Below are 18,894 nucleotides of genomic sequence, written 5' to 3'. Positions count from 1 at the left end.
GGCCCCTCCGCGGCTGCTGCTGCTGCTGCTGCTGCTCCTCCTCCGGGGCGGTGCGGGCGGGCTCGGCCCGGGCCCCGCCGCCTCAGCCCGGGTGCGCGGCCATGGCGAGCCTCCTGTGGCGGCGGGCAGCCGCCGCCGCCGCCGCCCGCCGCCTCCTCCTCCTTCACCCCCCGGCTCCGGCGGCGCGGCGCGGCAGCTGGGGGTTGCCCGCCGCTCTGGTACGCCGGGGCGGCCTGGTGGGCGGCCGCTGGCTGGAGACGCCCGCCTCTTTCCCCGTACAGGACCCGGCCAGCGGCGAGGAGCTGGGCCGGGTGGCCGACTGCGGGGCGGCCGAGGCGAGGGCGGCAGTGCGGGCCGCGCACGAAGCCGGCGCCGCTTGGGGCCGCCTTCCCGCCAAGGTGAGCGGCCGCGGAAGATGGCGCCCGCCCGGGCCGTGAGGCGGCCGGTCCGGTCCGGTGAGGGAGAAGCTCGTCCCGAGCGGCGCGGCCTCCCTGCGGGCGGGGACCACGGCAACCTTGTCTGTCTCCCCAGGAGAGGAGCGTGTGCCTCCGCAGGTGGTACGAGCTGATGATGGAGAACAAGGAGGAGCTGGCGAGGATCATCACGGCCGAGAACGTGAGTAGGGCGGCCGGGGCTCGCCTCCGCCGGGGGATCGGCCACAGCACCTAAGGGTCCGGTGGAAGTCGGCCCCGCGTTGTGGTTCGTGGTGCCCAAAAGCACGCATCGGCCTAAACCGTGGTCTTCAGGGCAGAAATGGTTGGTGTTTCCTCAGTGTCGTTGACTCGGAAGAAATGGCAGTGCTGTTAAAGCAAGGCTCCCAAGCGGGATTCGCTCGGGGTGCCTTGGTTTGCATGGCAGAGCGGTCTGGGAGCTCGCAGACGGGTATCCTTGTGGATAAAACCGTGCTGGAAGGTACTTCGGCAGCTCCTCTGTGGTGTCCCAGCTGCTAATGGTCGTTTGGTCCACGGGGTCAGACCTGGAGGTAGTCCAAAGTAATACTCCCCAAAACAAATGTCCCTGGCATAAACTTGTAACTGTCTTGCCGTGATTTCCGTCTTCTTCGGAATGGTAGTAGCAGCTAACTGCAGAGTTTGTAAATAAACACGTGCTACATTTGCTATTCCAGCTCCTTGTCTTGGGCAGGTATGAATCCAGGCTCAACATACCAAATGTTGACTACGCAGTGATGGTGTACTGAAGCCGCACAACTATTGCTGCTGCTTTCATGTAATCCTTTTTGGAGATCACGGTGTACGTGATAGGGATTATAAAGTGCTCTGAAAAGAACAGAAACTCTGAAATGACTTCAGTTTGGTTTTATTGCTTCAGTCTGCCGCTTACAGTGTACCTTCAATCTGATTTAATCAAAGGGGAAGCCTCTGAAAGAAGCAGAGGGTGAAATCCTGTATTCTGCCTCGTTTCTGGAGTGGTTTGCGGAGGAAGCTCGCCGGGTTTATGGTGATGTCATTCCAGCGTCTGCGAAAGACAGAAGAATCCTGGTGCTGAAGCAGCCAGTAGGAGTGGCGGCCATTATAACCCCAGTAAGCATAGCTGAATTTTTCAATTCATGTGAAGGTTTTCAGCTCAGCCCACAGCATGGGGCTGTGGCCTTAGGGCTCCTCCAACCCTGGCAAACACCCCTGTCAAGTTTCATTTCTGCCTTGTACTCGCTTCTTCCTGGATTGGCAGTGCTTCTTTGTAACATTCACTTAGGACAAAGCACATCATGCAGGTCTGTTTAGGTTATCGCATAATTACAGAAAATGTCAGCTATTTCTGCAAAAACAGGAGGCAAAGTTTTCCCAGGTTTGACTGTACTTTTCTTCTCTCATCCTAGTGGAATTTCCCCAGCGCTATGATTACCCGGAAGGTTGGTGCGGCTCTGGCAGCTGGCTGTACGGTGGTAGTGAAACCTGCAGAGGACACACCTTTATCAGCATTAGCTCTTGGGGAGGTGAGCTTTTATGTTAAGCTTTACCTTAGCAGTGGACTGAAGCTGTAAATGGGGAATCAGATGGGCTTTGAAGACAACTCTGGCCAGCGTCATACATGAAGAAAGGGCAAACTGGCTGACTTGATCCAGAGGTTTTAGTTTAGTAAGAGTCTTTGAAAGTTGCCTCTTACACGGTCTAGAGCCTCAAAGAGGACCCAGCCATTTAGCTACACAAAACATCTTTATATCTTTCCTTTGGTTACTTTGAATGACAGCCCGACCTTAAACCGGAGCAAAGCTGCTGTCTTGACACCATGGCACCTGTTACTAGTTGTGCTGTGCGCTTTCAGCTTCCATTGACTTACAGCATGGTTTCTTCAAAACAAACAAATGTTAAGTGACTACTCCTCATACAAAATGCACTGATAATGCAAATTCTGTGTCTGTTTTGTTGCAGCTTGCAAACCAGGCTGGAATTCCAGCGGGAGTGTATAATGTTGTTCCTTGTTCCAGACAGCAGACACCAGCTGTAGGGGAAGTTCTGTGCACTGATCCATTGGTAGCCAAAATATCTTTTACTGGCTCTACAGCAACAGGAAAGGTACATAAGCGCACAGAATATACTTGAAGATTATTACTGTGGTTATACTGGAAAGGTCGGGGGAAAGCGTGTGCCTTTGTACAGAGCTGCCTTCTTTTCTGGCTGCTGTACACAGATTGTCCAAATAATTGTGTACTTCTTGAGATACTGCCTATATACTTTAGTATCAGTACTTCACAGAAGGATGCCTATGTGCAACTTCTGGATAACTGCCCTTTATTAAATTATAATGTGAACAGTTCTGTACCAGATGCTCTGGTTTCATATCATAGGGTGACAACTTACTAATAAGAACACTGAAATTGAGTTTCAGAGGTACTGTTTGGGAATGGCTTCTGCAGTTGAGAGAAAGTATTAGAGAAGTGAGGCCCTTGAATCTCTCCTATCAATCTTAGTCAATAAGCAATCTTGTCACCATCTCTAATGAAATCAAACTGCAGGGCGTGGCTAGAAGGTGATAGAATTCTATGGGATGGCTGTATGCAGAATGAAGAAAAAGTCTGGTATCAAGGCAAATCTCAATCCCAAATTCTGTCAGATCATGGAAAAATTTTGTAAGAGTCGTCAAGACTTTTCGTACCAAAAAAGAAAAGAACAAGCAAACAAGAGTGACAATATTAGTGTATAAAAGCCTGGCCTGAACTGAAGTTGATGAAAATCCTTCTCTTCGTTATTTCTTGGCCAGAATTTAATCTCTAAAGATTTTAATGAAGGAAATTAGACCTTGTTTTTGTCATAGGAGAAAACAGATGGTCTAGCATTATAGAGAAGATCCACATTAATTCCCTGCCAGAGTTAGTTTGATATTGCCTTCCATCTGTGGTTCCACAGTTCACATCTGGTAGAGGTACAGATTTCTGTGTCTCCTCTGTTGCCTACAGATACTCCTGAAACATGCAGCTGGCACTGTGAAGCGAGTTTCCATGGAGCTTGGAGGACATGCTCCTTTTATAGTGTTTGACAGTGCCAATGTGGACCGTGCTGTTGCAGGAGCCCTTGCTTCTAAGTATAGAAATTCGGGGCAGGTAAGAGTAACCTTCTTGTCCTTGTTTCTGGAAAGGGAAGAGCTATGCATATAGTTTAAGCTGTAAATAAGCTATTTTACGTAAAAGGAAAGCATAGGACACTTCATTGTGAAGAGAAAGATGCTGGAGTCACGCAGGCTCTGGGCACTCAAGCCAGTTATCATCAACAATAGCAACACTGTAAAATCCCATATACTTTCACAACATACATGGCAGTCAATGGACCCCTCACAAGAGCATGAGAAGTGATGAGGCGTTTTGTCATATGCTTTCTTAGCATTAAATTCGTTGGAGAACTAGAACTGTGAAAAGACACCATCCTGCCTCAGTTCTCAGGATTATATTTTATAACATGTGCCTAGCCGTTTCTTAAAATAATAGCTTCAAGTCTCATGATAAATGTTTCTGTCTGTAAGACTGTGTTCAATTCAAGTCTTTTTGTGTGTTCTGAAAGCACCCAGCAGGAGTCAAGGGGACTGAAATCTGTTAAGACACTCATGGCTAGATTTTTCCACAATAGGTAGCTTAAAAAAAGTGATAGACAGGATTCAAGTGTACATTGCTTCAAAAGTATTTTACTTATGAGTCAAAAAATTTTTAAGAGCATCACTTTCCAGAACAGTCAGCTGAGCAGGGATGTGTGGAGACTATTCCAGCCTTACGACTATTACCTCTACACGTGAACATGAAGTTGATGAACTGCAGCTTCAGAGAAGCAGCAAGTTTTCGGTGGGATTGGGAGGTCATTTGTTTGGGAAAATGTTGCTTGAATAACACAAGAAGAAAACAAGACTAATCTTGGGAAGAAAGAAAGGAAACAAAATAGAATGGAATGTGGACAAGGACCACTGAGTGATCAGACACAGACTGGACAAGATCTAACATAAAAGGCACCTCTGCTGCTGCATAGAAGGATAAAGTAGCTGTTACTTTTGAGAGACTGTAGCAATCAAAATAGGATGCAGTTAGAGCAAAGGGGTAGCACATATAAGTAGGCCACTGAAACCGCTTAAAAACAAATTCCAGGAAGAAAGCAAACTCAAACTCAGTTAATGAAGGAGTTTGAAAAAAAGACCCCACACCACCAAGTGTGATTTGAGGTTCTGCTGCTCAGTCCAGCGTTCTGCAGTCTAATTAGAAGGTATTTCCTGCAGCTTCTGGACCTTGGTTGCTCCATATATCAGAGTCCACAGAACTCACAAACCCTTTTCCCAGTGTAAGCAACTTAAATGTAGCAGTGTGGCATATTTCACACAGGTACTGACAGCTTGTTGAAGTTGTATTTCTAAAGTGAGAGGAGTGATGAAAGAAATGGCAAAGCTAGTACTCAGCTTAGGATGATGGAGAAGAGGCAGAGTGGCATGAAGGCCAGAACGAATTAATGGATAGATTAAATACAATATAAACTACTGTTTGTTTTTCCTTTTCATGTTTGTTTTCAGACCTGTGTTTGCACAAACCGTTTCCTGGTGCAGAAGGGAATCCATGACAAATTTGTGGACAAGTTTGCTGAAGCTATAAAGAGAGAACTACACGTCGGAAGTGGGTTTGATGCAAAAACTACCCAAGGGCCACTAATTAATGAAAAAGCAGTGGAGAAGGTATAAACAAAAGATTTCATTTTTGACATCTTACTTTATGGGTCATAAAAACGAAATTAACTTTAGATTTATATTTCACTTTTTTCATGCTTGTTTTGTTAGAATGTGCAGTGTGGCTGGAAGTATGTTCTATCCTCCAAGTCCGTGTATACCTATAGATAAACAGATGTGGCCAGTTAATGTATCATTCCCCTATTTCCATTAAGGGAAAACGAGATTCCTCCTTTGGGAAAAACTGATTCCTCCTGATTACTTCCTAGCTGTTCTCAAAACATTTACTGAAATTGGATACACTGTGAGAGTTGTGTGGTGATCCTGCAGTTCTGAAGCACTGTGAATGACAACTTTGAAGAACAGTGCCTCTGTTTGGCAAAAGCTAAGCAGAATAATACATTGAGGTTAAAAATACCAGAGCTGTGAATGTTGTAATCACTTGAAACCGTACATGCATGGTTTGGGTCTTCTGTTTTGGATGACTCATGACTCCAAGAATTTTTTTTTTTTTTTTAATCACAGTAAGTCACCTGTTCAATAATATATATAATACAAACTTCGTAAGGTTAAAGATTATTAAATTATGTGGTTCATACTTTCTAAGATACTATGGCTCAGTTATATGCAGGCTTGGTTTGAATCCCATTATACTTGAATGCTGCCAGATTCTTTCTGTTTATAAAAGAATATGAAAATATTCAGAATTATTTGGGAGACAAAGCATACAATACTTTGATTTCTTTCCTTCATGCCTTCCCTTTGTGCATCACAAAAGTATAGTGTGTGTATGTGTATCATATACATCTATATATACAAATAAGCAAGCACTGTGTATAGTCACTTAACTGCCTTTCTGTAATTTCAAAGGACAGTATTCTAGGTGGAGACTGCTACTTTAGTTTTCTCATTACTTTCTTGTCTGTGGATGAATTGTAGATGTAGGGGGTGGAAAATGTTCTTGCCAGTACCGTCTTGAAAGTTGTCTGTTTCTCTTTAAATGACGGTCATGTACTTCTGTTTTCATGGTGCTTGATCACGGAGATCAGGTGTACTTCTTAGTCCTGCAAAGACTTTTTCTCATGTTAGATGTCATCTTTGCATTTCAACAGAAAAGCTGAATCTTTAAAGTCCATGAGACTGGGGCCATACTCATCATTTATCTCTCTGAAATTATGTCAGACTGAGAGAAAGAAAAATGCAAGAGAAATTTTAAATGATATTGCAAATGGTCTTCTGCAAAGTATAAACCTCTCTTCAAAATCTTCTATTTAATACTGGAGAGATTATTTCTTCAGTGGAAAATATACTATTGTTCGTTCCTAAATGCTGACTTTGAGATTTTTGTTTTGCATACCTCAGGTAGAGAGACACATTAGTGATGCAGTTTCCCAAGGAGCATCTATTGTGACTGGAGGGAAACGACACAGCTTGGGGAAGAATTTCTTTGAGCCAACATTACTTAGTAATGTTACAACAAAAATGCTTTGCACCCAAGAGGAGACATTTGGCCCTTTAGCACCAGTTATCAAGTAAGATTATTCATTTTCCAGATTAAAAATAGCAATTTAAAAAAAGAATGAAAGGTTATTTTGAATAAAAAATATTTGAATGACAGTTTGCCAAAAGGTGTTTTTGTATGATCACACAAGTCTTCTAATAACACTGCAGTACACGTGAAAACTTACTTTGGATATGTGGTTTGTTTGTTTCTCTCTCTTGACCTGATTTTAGCATCCCTGCAACTTTTTGAAAATTATTTTCTTTTAAATTGTATCAGCAGTCAAGCAAGGATAGATAGCAGCAAAACCTTCACCAACTTCATGATGTGTGGTATGAAGTAGGAGGCAGGACTTTACAGTTTGTCATGTAATTTGCTAGTCCTAAGTTTTTCTGATGGAGGATGCCTTAGAGTGCTCTTTTCTCCTTAAAACCTTCCCTGCCTCCATCCAGAACAATTGGATGTGGTGGAAGAACATACAGTTATCTCCAATAGTTGGGAGTGCTTGTGTAGTTGGGGAAATTGGTGGGCTAACCCATGTGAAGTGAATGTTTTAGCTACCAGTGTCTAGGGAGGATAAAGGCAATCATAACTACTTAACTGCAGTTTAAATTAAGAGAAGTGGTAGAAACTCCATTGTTTCAAAGTGAAAATTAAATTAGATGTTTAAAATATACTTTTGGAAAAAACTGCATCTTGATTTTTTTATTTCTGGTAAGGCTGCTTCTTGTCAGCAAGACGGTAGATGAACTGCAGGCCTCATTTGTATTTTTTCTCTTTATATTGACAGATTTGAGACTGAAGCAGAAGCTGTTGCTATAGCAAATGCAGCTGATGTGGGTTTAGCAGGTATGCCTCTCTGTCAGATGAATGTATTTCTGTGGTTTTATGAGCTTCAGTGTTATGGGGTGACGATTTTTAATGGCAGTAAGTCTCTTTTTCACAGTCTTCTGCAATTGTTCTTCCAGATGTTAATTTTCATTCCTGTATCTCTGTGTCTGCATGGCAGGATATTTCTACTCCCAAGATCCAGCTCAGATCTGGAGAGTTGCAGAACAGCTGGAAGTTGGAATGGTTGGTGTTAATGAAGGCATAGTTTCCTCAGTGGAGAGTCCTTTTGGTGGGGTAAAACAGTCTGGCTTGGGGCGAGAAGGTTCAAAATATGGCATCGATGAATACTTAGAAATTAAGTATGTCTGCTTTGGAGGCTTATAAAAAACTTCAAAAAAGCACAATCCCAACAGCTTGGAAAAGAGTGCTGTAGTTTTAATAAGCTTCTTGAAGTAGAAATATGTATGAATGCAACTCCTACCTTCTTTAAAACTAAGCAACCCTGTTCTGTATGTGTAGAGATATTTACAGTATTCTGTGCTGCCATATGTTTTTACATGTTCTTTATTTATACATTCAGTTTTTCAGCAATGCGATCACAATGTCCATCATTTTTAGTAAGGAGTAGGGAAGAACGCACATTTATTATTCTTGGATTACCCCTGTGTAACTGGGAGGATTTGGAGACTTCTGCATAATGAAAATAGATCATAATCTATGGCAAGGGGAAACTAGACCACCATTTTCTACTGCCTCTAATGTTTCAGTGTGGATGTGGGAGGCTTTGGGGATGGCAGTCTCCCTTTAGAATTTTGTGTAAATACTCACATTTTCTAATGTGGTTATGTGACCTTCTTTTAGAAGCAGTTGTGTCTTTTAAGTGTGGGAGAATCTGGTGCTTATGAAAGGTGAGGAATTGCTTTTAGCTACAGCGAGGCATCCATGCAGGCAAACGGACAGCTTTTTCAGTGTATGTTAATGCTGGCTGCAGAGCTGCCACCTGTTCAGCTTTGGGCTTCTGAGCAGAGAGATGTAATTTGTGCCTAACGGCTTCCATGCCTGGGATCAGATACAGCCCTTGTTTGATGTTTGTAAGCCCCAGCAGTCCTGGGAAGAGGACAGTCCAGGACAAGGAGTTGCTGGCTTAGTGAGTGGCAGGAGCAAAATGGGATGCTTACTTGCAGGAATAACTTGCAGACTTGTAAGGGGATACCGTAATGGCTGTGTGAAGGAAGGACAAGTGGTGATGCGATGGTACAGATAAACTCCCTTCCAGTAAAAGACCGTGACTCTCCTTGGGTAGAAGTACAGTCACTGATGTACATGTTGCTCAGTGTCTAAAGGAACATTACTCACCACCTCCAAAGAACATGACCAGATAGATGGTTCTGTTCGTTCCTATGGGCTTTGTGCCTTGAATTGGATGTGTAGTTACCATTAGCCAGGAAGGTTTAAAAACCTTTGAACCTGGCTAACTTGTGACCCAATAGAGACTTAAATAGAATTGCTTAGAGGTGAGAGTTCTACATCTCGCCTCACTATTTTGTCATCTTCAAAAGATGATGTAAAGCTTCCTTAATACAAAATAAACAATGCTGTTTGTTTAAAATAATGTTTAATGGCAGTCAAAAGAAGCACTTTAAAAATGTGCAATGTTAATTTGACAAACAGATCAGCACTGCAGAGGCTAAGGAGAATAAGTTTTGTCTCCTGTGCTGGTTAACTTTATTTAGTGGGGCTTTACCCATTAATTATTAAAAACAAATAAAAGGTGGCAACAGAGCTCTTCTTCCTAAACACTAATGAATGTACCCTATGAAATGGGATATTTTAAGATATTTTATTCAATCAGGCAAAGAGGTACCAGGTAAGACGAGACTTGGTGGGGGGGGAAGCAAGCTGGAACTGAGTTTCACAGGGTTTTTTAAAAGCGCACATAAGGTAGCATTGACTGCTACTTATTATTTCTAAATATTTTTTATGGTTATATTTGTGTAACACTTGAGACCAGGCGGGTCTGGAGGACATTATCTGCCACTAGAGTGTGTGTGCATCATGCCAACCAAAGGGCAGTTCAAGGACACTTACTGCCCCACCAGTAATTTCCAATGCACCAAAAATGCACATTTAAGATAGTGAGGACTTAATATTGCTATCAGTTGCAGCATATGTGCTTGTCGTTAAGAACAAAAGAAGAAAAAAAAAAAAAAAGACCTATTTCTACACTAGTTGCAAGAAACTTTCTTACAGCCAACTTCTAAGCTTACAGTATTGAACACATAGGCTGCCTGAATTTGGGGAATACAGCATTGTGGAAGAGGAAGTTTGCCAGCCTTGGCTGCCAACACGTGTTTATTTCTTATTGGAAAGAGTAACTAGGTAGAAGCAGGTCATAACTTGGTGCCTGGGTACCACAATACAGTGATGCAGGCACACTTACAAGTATTGTACACGGGTAGTTTATCTGCCACTGAAATTGCACAGACTGAAAATATGTCTGCCTGTAAACTGCAGTATAAAGTCAACATTAAAGTTACCTCATTTACTGCTGTATGACAGTACAGTTGGAGGATAAATTCTTTAACCCGCTGCTCTATTCATCGCAAAGTTATTGATCTGATGCATTGGTGCATTTAAAATCTTGATGTCTTTTCTGAGAATAGCACTGTTAAAATTAATGAGTAAATGTTTACTTTTTTCCTAGCAAATAATACATTTTACTATGCCTGATAACAAGCACAAACCATAATTAAAGATAAGGTATGTAATAAACTTTAAAAATACCTTTGTCTAGATTGGGTTGCGGTTGGATTCCAGCATAGTATCTTTGTGTCAGTACGGTCTACATCAGTTAAGCACAGAATAATCTTAAGGTTGTCTTCATAGCAAAAGCTGTGATTCTTCAACAAAAAATATACTTGAATTCTCACACCTCAGTTATGTTGATTACACTTGTGATAGCTTAGCAATTTCTGGATATTAAAACTGTGATGGAAAAGTGTTTTCAGTTAATAAATAAATTCTGTGAAAGCACTGGATTTTGTGGTCTATTACCTTCTTCAATGTTGAATTGACAACTGACAGCAGCCACATTAAGTTCAGTCTCTCAGATTTGCACAGAATTTTTTGTTCTGCCAGCTTTAGCACAGCAAAAAAAGACACTTCTTTGCATCCATGTGGTCATGAGGTATAAGATTTTGGTTACCCCCAATTACTGTCCCTTGAATCTAAATCAAATAGATGAGACTACTTTGACATACTAATACGGCATCAGTCATTTTGCATGCGAGTCTTTTATGCTGAATCAAACATTCTACTGCAAGATACAGGCTTTGTGGATCAGAGTGCCTTTCCCTGCTTTGAGGATATGATTACTTGCATAATTCTTTACTTCATTTATTCAGATTTAAGATACATTTTTGGAAGGCTTTTATTTCCGTTTAGTTAATACAGTTTTGAAGCCTCAGAAACCGTCCTCTAATTTCCCACCCAACTTAGTCATGGCCAGTTTCCATTTTATTTTCTTAACGTTACCCTTTAAACAGCTGTTGTTTGACCCCTGCTGCCTGTCTTCTGTGTAATAAACTCCTAAGAAACTATGTTTACCTGTTCTAGATATTAATATTTTTAGCTTAAATAGGCAGAAATTCTATCCAACCACAGTGCACAAACTTTTTTTGGCAAGTCACTCTAGGTGATGCTGGTCCATTGGTACGCTAAGCTGGCAGTTACCTTGGGTGCTCAGAATAAGTGAGGGAGGCTCTTGATGCTGATAACACTGATCCAATACCAGTGAAGATGGACAGTCAGTCCTACTGAGAAGTACGTCAAGCCTGACCAATACCTAGTACTTAATTTTGTTTACAGTAGCTGGCAGATTGCACTTTGTTACCTCGTCACCAAGATCAAGGAAATGTTTCAGCAGGCTGGTGTTCTGCAGTGTATCCATTTCCCAGACACTGGTGTTTTTAGACACATGGTGTGCTTTTATGATTAATAGTGCTTTCATGATTAAGTCACAGAACATAAGCAGCAGTTTAAATGGGTTGCGCAAGTAAAGCCGTTTTTGCTGTTCTAAATCGATCAGGCACACGTTGGGAGTTGGGCAATCCTGTAAGTAAAACAAGCTCCATGCTTTGACTTGGCATTGAAGTAACCGTCTCACTGTAACTGGCAGAGTCATGCCCTTTGTCCTAGCCCTACTGCTTATGGAAGGGTTGAGCTATCTTAAAGGAGAAGGTTTAAGTATGCTGTTCAGAAGCTCTAAGTTAAATTTTAGCACTTGTTTAAAGTGTTTTCCACATCAAAACTCTCCACCTAGGACCTTCCAAGACATGAGAAGTTGGTGGTTTATTCACTTTATCAGTGAATGCTGAAGCTACTTAGCACAACCAGCTTAAGTTGTTTGGGAATCACTACTGATTACCTTGTGTTGCACAAGTCTCAAGGCCTTGCATCAGACGACTCAAAGGGGAGGGAGGAGGCTACTGCTGTCACCAAAACGTACAGTGCAATACCAAATAGGCAGATTCCATTCTTCAATAAAGGACACTGTATCTCATCAGCGCATTCAGCAGCCAGTATTCCCTTGTAGGAGTCAAGGATGAACGTAAGAGGCACGATGTAGACTGTGGCACCACGTATCCAAATACACTTAAAGTTGCTCTTACGCTGTATGTTTTTCCCTTGCAGAAAGACACTTGTATCTCACAGTACCTTTTATTATCATGATTTAGCACAAACTTCATGCACACTGATGCATGGATTTTTCTTTTCCAGTTCAGAAACAGGCAGCATCATCTACCCCTAGCTAACAGCAGTATTTTGGGTTATATTGCACACCAGTATCTCTGATTACTGCACAGCAGCCATTGTACTTATGAACACTCAAGTGTTGGATTTGCTATTAGTGAAATCACCACACTTGGCATGACAGCTGGTGAATATTTACGCACAGCCAGTTAAACCAAGTAAGGACAAGCACCACATGAAAACTCTTATTGTGAACTGCAGTAATTTTTTTTTTTTCTTCTCTCTCATGTACTGAATTATGTTACCTCAAAAAAAGACACTGTTTTGCTTTTGTCAGTAGGAGGGGATCAGATACTGCACTGCTTTTATGTTTCAGTACAGACATAAGCTATGGTATACAATGTACCTCTATTAGCCCAACCCAAGTGTTGAGTCCAATACAGAATACCATGTCTAAATGAGTACCTGACAAGTTCCTAGAAGGAAAGACAACACTTTATTAATAGTTACATAAATGTAGTAATTTCAGCTCAGAAATGGTTCCAGTTACAATACATTATCATTTGCAATAAATAACATTTTCTAGAAACAGATACCTAATATAAATTCTGTAGTAGCTCACCCATCCACCCACAGGGAGAAGTGCTTCCATACAGAAACAAACTACTGATGTACAGCACATCTGCACTTGATTTGTAGCCTGTGCAAAAGAAAAAAAAATGATTTGCCTTTTCTCTGTCCTTTTTAAAATTTTATTTCTTTAAGGTTCCCTCCCCCTTGCCTTGGGGAGTTCAGAACCTAAAAGGAATGTGAAATGGGTTCTCCTTTGCTGCAGAAGTATGGGATTAGTATTCTAGTTAGGGATCGATGATAAGCAATAGCTGATGTTAAGAAACTAATTCACCTCTATCCCACTTTTCTTCTAGAGGAATGTTTATCTCTCTCAAACCTCATGTAAATGGCTCAGAAGACTGAAGTAGCTGTCACTTTTTTACCACCATCCCAAAGCTCCAGCTGACCATTATGAGTACATTGAGGGGCAGAACTAGTTTCACTTGAGGCTTAAAACAGGAATAGGAAATTTGCCTAAGAACTCAGTTATTGAGAACATCAGAACTGTCTAAGGAAAGTTTAAATTCAGCATAGAGAACACACGCATACACCCACTCTCTCTCTGTTAAGTTCACACACTGTGAAGCTCCTTTGCATGTTTGCCCACAAGAGACCAAGAAAGAAAAGGAAAATTAGCATAAGTAAACACAGCGGACAGCACAAAACAGATATTTGAACAGTACCTGTATCTGATGCATCTGACAGAGGGAGACTGCTAAGACTGTTTACCTAAAAGGATGCAGTTGAAAATGTATTTACACATGAAACAAGAATAACCGTTTTTTCCCCCCCTCCCCAAATAAACAATCCTCTGCAATTAGACCATTCACATTTTCCTTTAATTTCTCAGCAATCTGCTCAGTCAATATGAAAGGTTGGAACCATAGGACAGAGAATTTCGATATGCATCCCAGCAGATTTGCCAAAATAAATTTTGTTTTGTACTGCATCAGCATTTTGGTTAAGAAAATTAAAAACACAAACCAAACGACCTGTTTGCAGTGTACTGGTTTCGTGCTGCATCTACACTGTGTTGAGTACTCAACCTGTTTAATGCCTCAGGCAGTAATGGTAATTTTTTTCCAAAATATACTCCTTCCTTAAAATGCAAACAAAGGCAGTCCTTTTACATAGCTGGACAATCTCTGCTCGTGCATGCATCAGCATGTATAAATGTAAAACCAAGATGCAAATTAAAATCCAGTGCTTGCATCAAGGCTACAAGGCACTGTAAGTACCAGCACACTGTCTGCCTTCAAAGAGAGACAGTATCTTATCAGTGCCAAACTGAATTTACTCTTTGTTTTCAGTGGACTCTGAACCATACATGACAAGCTATATCTGGTCTTCTCTGCTTTTCAGTGCAGATGAGACTGTTGGGAATATCCCCGTCCCTATTTCACAAAGAAGCTGCCAGCACCTTTTCAGTATATGAAAGAAAACGGTGTGTGGAAGTAAACGTGAGGACTGACAACCTGCTTCAAACCCACCATAACCCAAACCAGAAGGCTAGCATCAGAATTCTACTGTTGTGTTTGCACCTTAACAGCTAGTTTTTCAACCCTTTCATTCCAGGTATGACCTGACATTCTGTAAGAAAGCAACAGCTCTAGAAATAAAAATTATACTGAATCAAGATACAAGACTTGCTATAGTCTCTCCTAAATTCCTGACAAAATCATGCTTGGCCAAGTGACATCACAAATTCACAGAGCCAAAACCTATTATTTTCCAATTCTGTGTGAGTTTCATATTAAGAGCACACCTGATCTTATGTAAGATGAATTAATTCTCTTTCCGAGGAGGTCAAAAAAATCAAACTAGTAGAATTAGAAGCAGCTCAAAATTTAAACTATATTCAACTTTCAAAACATAACTAAAATACTGTTAGCAATGTAGATATCAAAGCATCTAGAGAGTAGAATTTAGTAAGCAACTTCCACTTCCTAGGGCCTTATGCAGTAAGAAATTGGTCTAATGTTTCTTGTTGGTTAGAGTGAGAAATACTTAACCAAATCAAGCACACGTTCTCATGGCACATGAACTTATGACCGAGCCGTCTGTGTCTGTCTGTGAATAGCCCTGGGAATTCTGCAGCATTGAGAAAAGCAGGTTTATGGTTCCTGTAGCTGTTTTACTAGAGAATTGTTTTTTAGGTTTTTTGGTTTTGGTTTTTTTTTTAAAAAAGATGTCTGAATTTTAATTCCTTGAAAGAACAACCTCCTAGGCTTCAGCACCAGCTTTAAAAATGTAAAATAAACGCAGAACACACAAGTGACTGACTTCACAAAACAAGGACACTGCTGACTGCACTGACATGTCCTAAAAGATAAGTTTATAAAGGCACACTGGATACAGTATTTAGCAGAAGCATTAATGGCAGCATGGCCAATACAAAGTTGTAGTTCCTTATGCAACTTTGTTTTTTTTCCTTAAAAAAAAAAAAAATGGATGTTTCCAAGAGCATAACTCCTGCTAGAACATTTTGAGAATTTGTGCAGAGTAGATTAAGCCCAACATTTTTATTTTAAAAGGAAAAAAAAAAAAATAGTATTTTGAGTGGACCTTAACTTTTTTCAGGAATCCTTTAAAGTGAACACTGCATTATTATGTTAACATATCTGGAGCAGACATTGAAAGACATCAAAGGCTGGCTTTGCTTTTATTGACCAAGTTATTTAAAAGTATACACACACACACACACACTCAAGAAGGGGGAGGGTGACATAAAGTAGATTTGTTTCAATAAATAGCCTAAAACCCCCATACACATATAGTTAAAACTTGGCTTCTGAAGAAAGCAAATCATACCATTTTTATACTGCATCTTGCTGGTGGGTATAGGAAAAACATGGAAAACACTTGCACTAGCCCTCTTTACCTCTTCACAGCCTCTCCCACCACTATGACTCCTGCAGCCACACTCAGCACTCCAGAGAAATGCAGGGCTGGGCACAGGATAAATGCTCCTCAGTGCAGCATTAGTAGCCTTAGAGACTGTTGCTGGCTGCATTTGAGAATCAAAGGTATGAAATCAGTTATGAGCATGCCATGTTGCTGCAACTTTTGACTACTGATTCCTTCCAACCTAGACAGTTCTTCTGACTTTTGCCCAACTCAGTTACCAAGAGAAGCACAAAAGCCACAGTGTTCAACCCAACTACTCTCTTGTGTCGGTCTTCTATGAAAGGATGGAGAAAGCCCCCAAATTCTCCACCAAATTATTCCTCATGACGGAGGTGGGCTATGTCCTCTCCCTGACCCTTCTCATCCACACCCCTTGATCTCTATACTGTTCCACCCTTCTCTGTCAATGGATTCTCCACCACCAAATTAAAAAAAAAACAAAAAAAACCCCAAAACACTGTCCAAAATATTCCCAGAGGAGTATTTTCTCCATGAGAACACATCATTCCTCCAGCTCAGCCCAAGATTCCAGCATGTCAGTAAAGGACCCCCAGGAAAGGCTGATGTCATGGCCAGACAGTACCACCGACACAGATGCCCCCACAAGTGAGGCTTATGTATAAAAGCCAAGTCTTCAGTTTGGGATTTCAAGAACAGTATTGGGGGCGTGGCTTTAAAGCCCAACAAGCGTGCTGTAAAGAAACTATCCAGATTGTGAACAAGAACATCAGAACTCCAACAGAGCTACCCTTCCCAAACACCTAAAGGGATCTCTTTAGGCCAACACATCTAGTCACTGAATAGCCACAGAGGAAAATGTAAAACAATCTAATGTTCAAGCTAAAACCTTCCTCAGTACCAGTTCCCATGACAATGAAGGCAGGTGTTGAACCTCCCGCTCCATATACGGTATTTCGCCACAAGCATTTCACTACACAAATACCTGGCGCATTTTAATTGAGCGCTGAGGCTGACACATGAAAACTCATCTCAGCTGAGGGTTCAGTCTTAAAAGGTCCAGAGCTCCTGAAAAGCGTTCTCTAAGCAAAAGTTTGTTTGGGATGCTCAAAATGCTTCTCAAACTAAGTCCCTTCCTGCCTTTCTGCCACTGTTTCCTGGCTGAACGTGGCAGACTCCAGAGAGCCAAAAGCACCTTCATCATTACAGAAGCAACCTAAGGCTGGACTTCCCTGCAGGCACCATATTTTCTATGTAAATACAAGGAACATTGCATAATACAGGACCCAGATGTATCTCATTACTTTACAGCTGATTAAGTGCAACTGCTAATTGTAAACTTCCTTTGGAAATAAAGACATTTCCATCTGATGAGCACTACCCTAGAAAAGGAAGTCACAAAGCACAGTCAGAGATAAATACAATGCACTAAAATGCTCTCTTTGTGTCCCCAAACTAAACTGAAAATGAAGATGGAGCCTGTGGTCACATATTGCTCTCTATAGTTGTAAGGGAATTTATCTATATTGGCTTTTGCTGTTTTAGGTCAGCATCACAATCACACTGCTTCTCAGAGAGAGACAGGAGCACAGGACATGAACCTGTATGCATCTCAGTTACCTTTGTTAGTAGCGTAACAGCCCTGGCTCTTTTTGTAAAACTAGAAAAAAAGGCCTTCTGAGGTTCAGACAAACATTCAGCACGGAACATGCAAGAAATAAGATGTGGTTTTCCTTGTTCCTATAATGGTGACAAGAGGAGTTAGCTGACCATCTAATCCTTCCTCCTTCTTTCCCATAACTGTGCTAGAAGTTTACCCCTTCACCTGCAATTAGTTGATATTTTAGGAAGCTTTTGGTTCTGGAAAAACAGAGATGGGCCAACATGTTTCAGATGTGTTGGACCAGCATGTTCTGTGCTTTTACCCTCATTCAGTTATCTGTCTTTGGAGCTGTAGTTGAAAGAAATTCCATTTCTGATGGATCCATTCGTGAGGGTTTTAGGATTCTCTCTTTCAATCTTTTCTCTGCTGAAGATAGTGTCCTGATCGCTGTCAAACTCTGACTCCGAGACCATCAGACTAGAGTTGTGTTCTGTACTTCTGTGTTTTATACCTGACAATAAAAAAAGCAAAACCAAGCTCATTAGAAAGGTTTCATTTCTTAGTAACAACTAACTATCCTCTCCTCTGTTGTGATATGAAAGATAAGTGAAAACATTCTCTGCAATCCAGCGTAAGAGCGTGCACCACTGCCACCACTGATACAAAAACTGGCTTAGGAGGTACCATATACTGTCGGGCAGATTCTCTTCTGACTTCACTGCAGGCCCATCAGTTTATGGCTCTGAAATGTGAATATATGCGTTTAAATCCAAAACAATTAGATGACCTTAGTACATAGCTAATGTACTTTTAATAGCTTGAATCTGGAAATTAGTCTGCCCACTCGACTATCTGATTAACACGAGTGGCAAGGAAAGGTCACAGTTTCTACAGAAACGTTATGCCTGTCTTTCTAGGACAGCAGTTTCTCAGGATGATTTTATTTCCCTGGATTCCAGTATTTCCCCTGATAAAAACTGAAACTCAGGTAAATCAAAATATATGTGAACAGAGGGTAGCAGCTGAAGTCTACTGATGTTTAACAGGGCACTAATGGACCAGAAGGGAACTGCTGTGCAGCCATAAAAACAGCTCTGAATTAAAGTGCGTGCAGGGGAGGAGGGGTTACATGGAGGAAGTCTGTGGGACAATTAGATGTTCTAAATTAAGATTAATGAAGAAGCTTAGAGAAGCGGCTGAGCCCAAGGCCTCATGAAAGAAATGAGGTGATTCTCCCCCAACCATTTCATTGTCTATGCTTGCCTCTGCCATTCCCAAACTTGTAGGCCAGCTTCTGGGCTCCTCCTGACTGCAGATGGCAATTCAAATACATGAACTGTAAGCTTGGTGGATGAGTTTCCAGCTGAAACAGATAGTGCTTACCATATTTGGGTCGTAGCTCCATTCTCTCCTGCTCATCTATGTTATCTAGGATGGTATATTTTGTTTTCTTTCTTATCTTTGTCCTCTTTCTGCTAAAAAGTTACCACAAAAGACATTTAGTTCTCACATACACATATAAATCTGTTCCCTCTCCCTTTTCATACACATAGCTACATACCCCAATATACAGAACCTC

At 41.4% G+C, this 18,894-nt stretch overlaps 2 protein-coding genes across 3 annotated transcripts in view; one reads left to right on the top strand and one right to left on the bottom strand.

Moving 5' to 3' along the window:
• The first annotated feature begins 49 nt into the window (after positions 1–49).
• On the top strand, positions 50–10,516 carry ALDH5A1 (aldehyde dehydrogenase 5 family member A1). The gene is made up of 10 exons (XM_052803402.1): positions 50–398; positions 532–615; positions 1,371–1,541; positions 1,838–1,954; positions 2,391–2,534; positions 3,416–3,559; positions 5,002–5,160; positions 6,514–6,683; positions 7,443–7,501; positions 7,662–10,516. The coding sequence occupies exons 1-10, from the start codon at positions 102–104 to the stop codon at positions 7,865–7,867; spliced, it is 1,551 nt and encodes a 516-aa protein (XP_052659362.1). The 5' UTR covers positions 50–101; the 3' UTR covers positions 7,868–10,516.
• Positions 10,517–15,382: 4,866 nt separating this feature from the next.
• The window catches only part of KIAA0319 (KIAA0319 ortholog), a 56,079-nt gene continuing 52,567 nt past the window's right edge, over positions 15,383–18,894 (bottom strand). Inside the window, exons 20-21 of one of the 2 annotated variants that reach the window (XM_052803276.1) lie at positions 18,699–18,787; positions 15,383–17,826 (exon numbers count right to left, since the gene is read on the bottom strand). In XM_052803276.1, the coding sequence (XP_052659236.1) occupies positions 17,648–17,826; positions 18,699–18,787 (268 nt within the window). In that variant the 3' untranslated portion in view covers positions 15,383–17,647. Of the gene's footprint in view, positions 17,827–18,698; positions 18,791–18,894 lie in introns of both variants that reach the window. The other variant, XM_052803191.1, reaches the window with a different exon arrangement.

The sequence above is a fragment of the Harpia harpyja genome, chromosome 1 (assembly GCF_026419915.1).
Source record: "Harpia harpyja isolate bHarHar1 chromosome 1, bHarHar1 primary haplotype, whole genome shotgun sequence".
In the NCBI taxonomy this organism is placed as follows: Eukaryota; Metazoa; Chordata; class Aves; order Accipitriformes; family Accipitridae; genus Harpia; species Harpia harpyja.
Note: the sequence above shows the minus strand (reverse complement) of the source record. Positions and strands in the feature narration are given on the sequence as shown.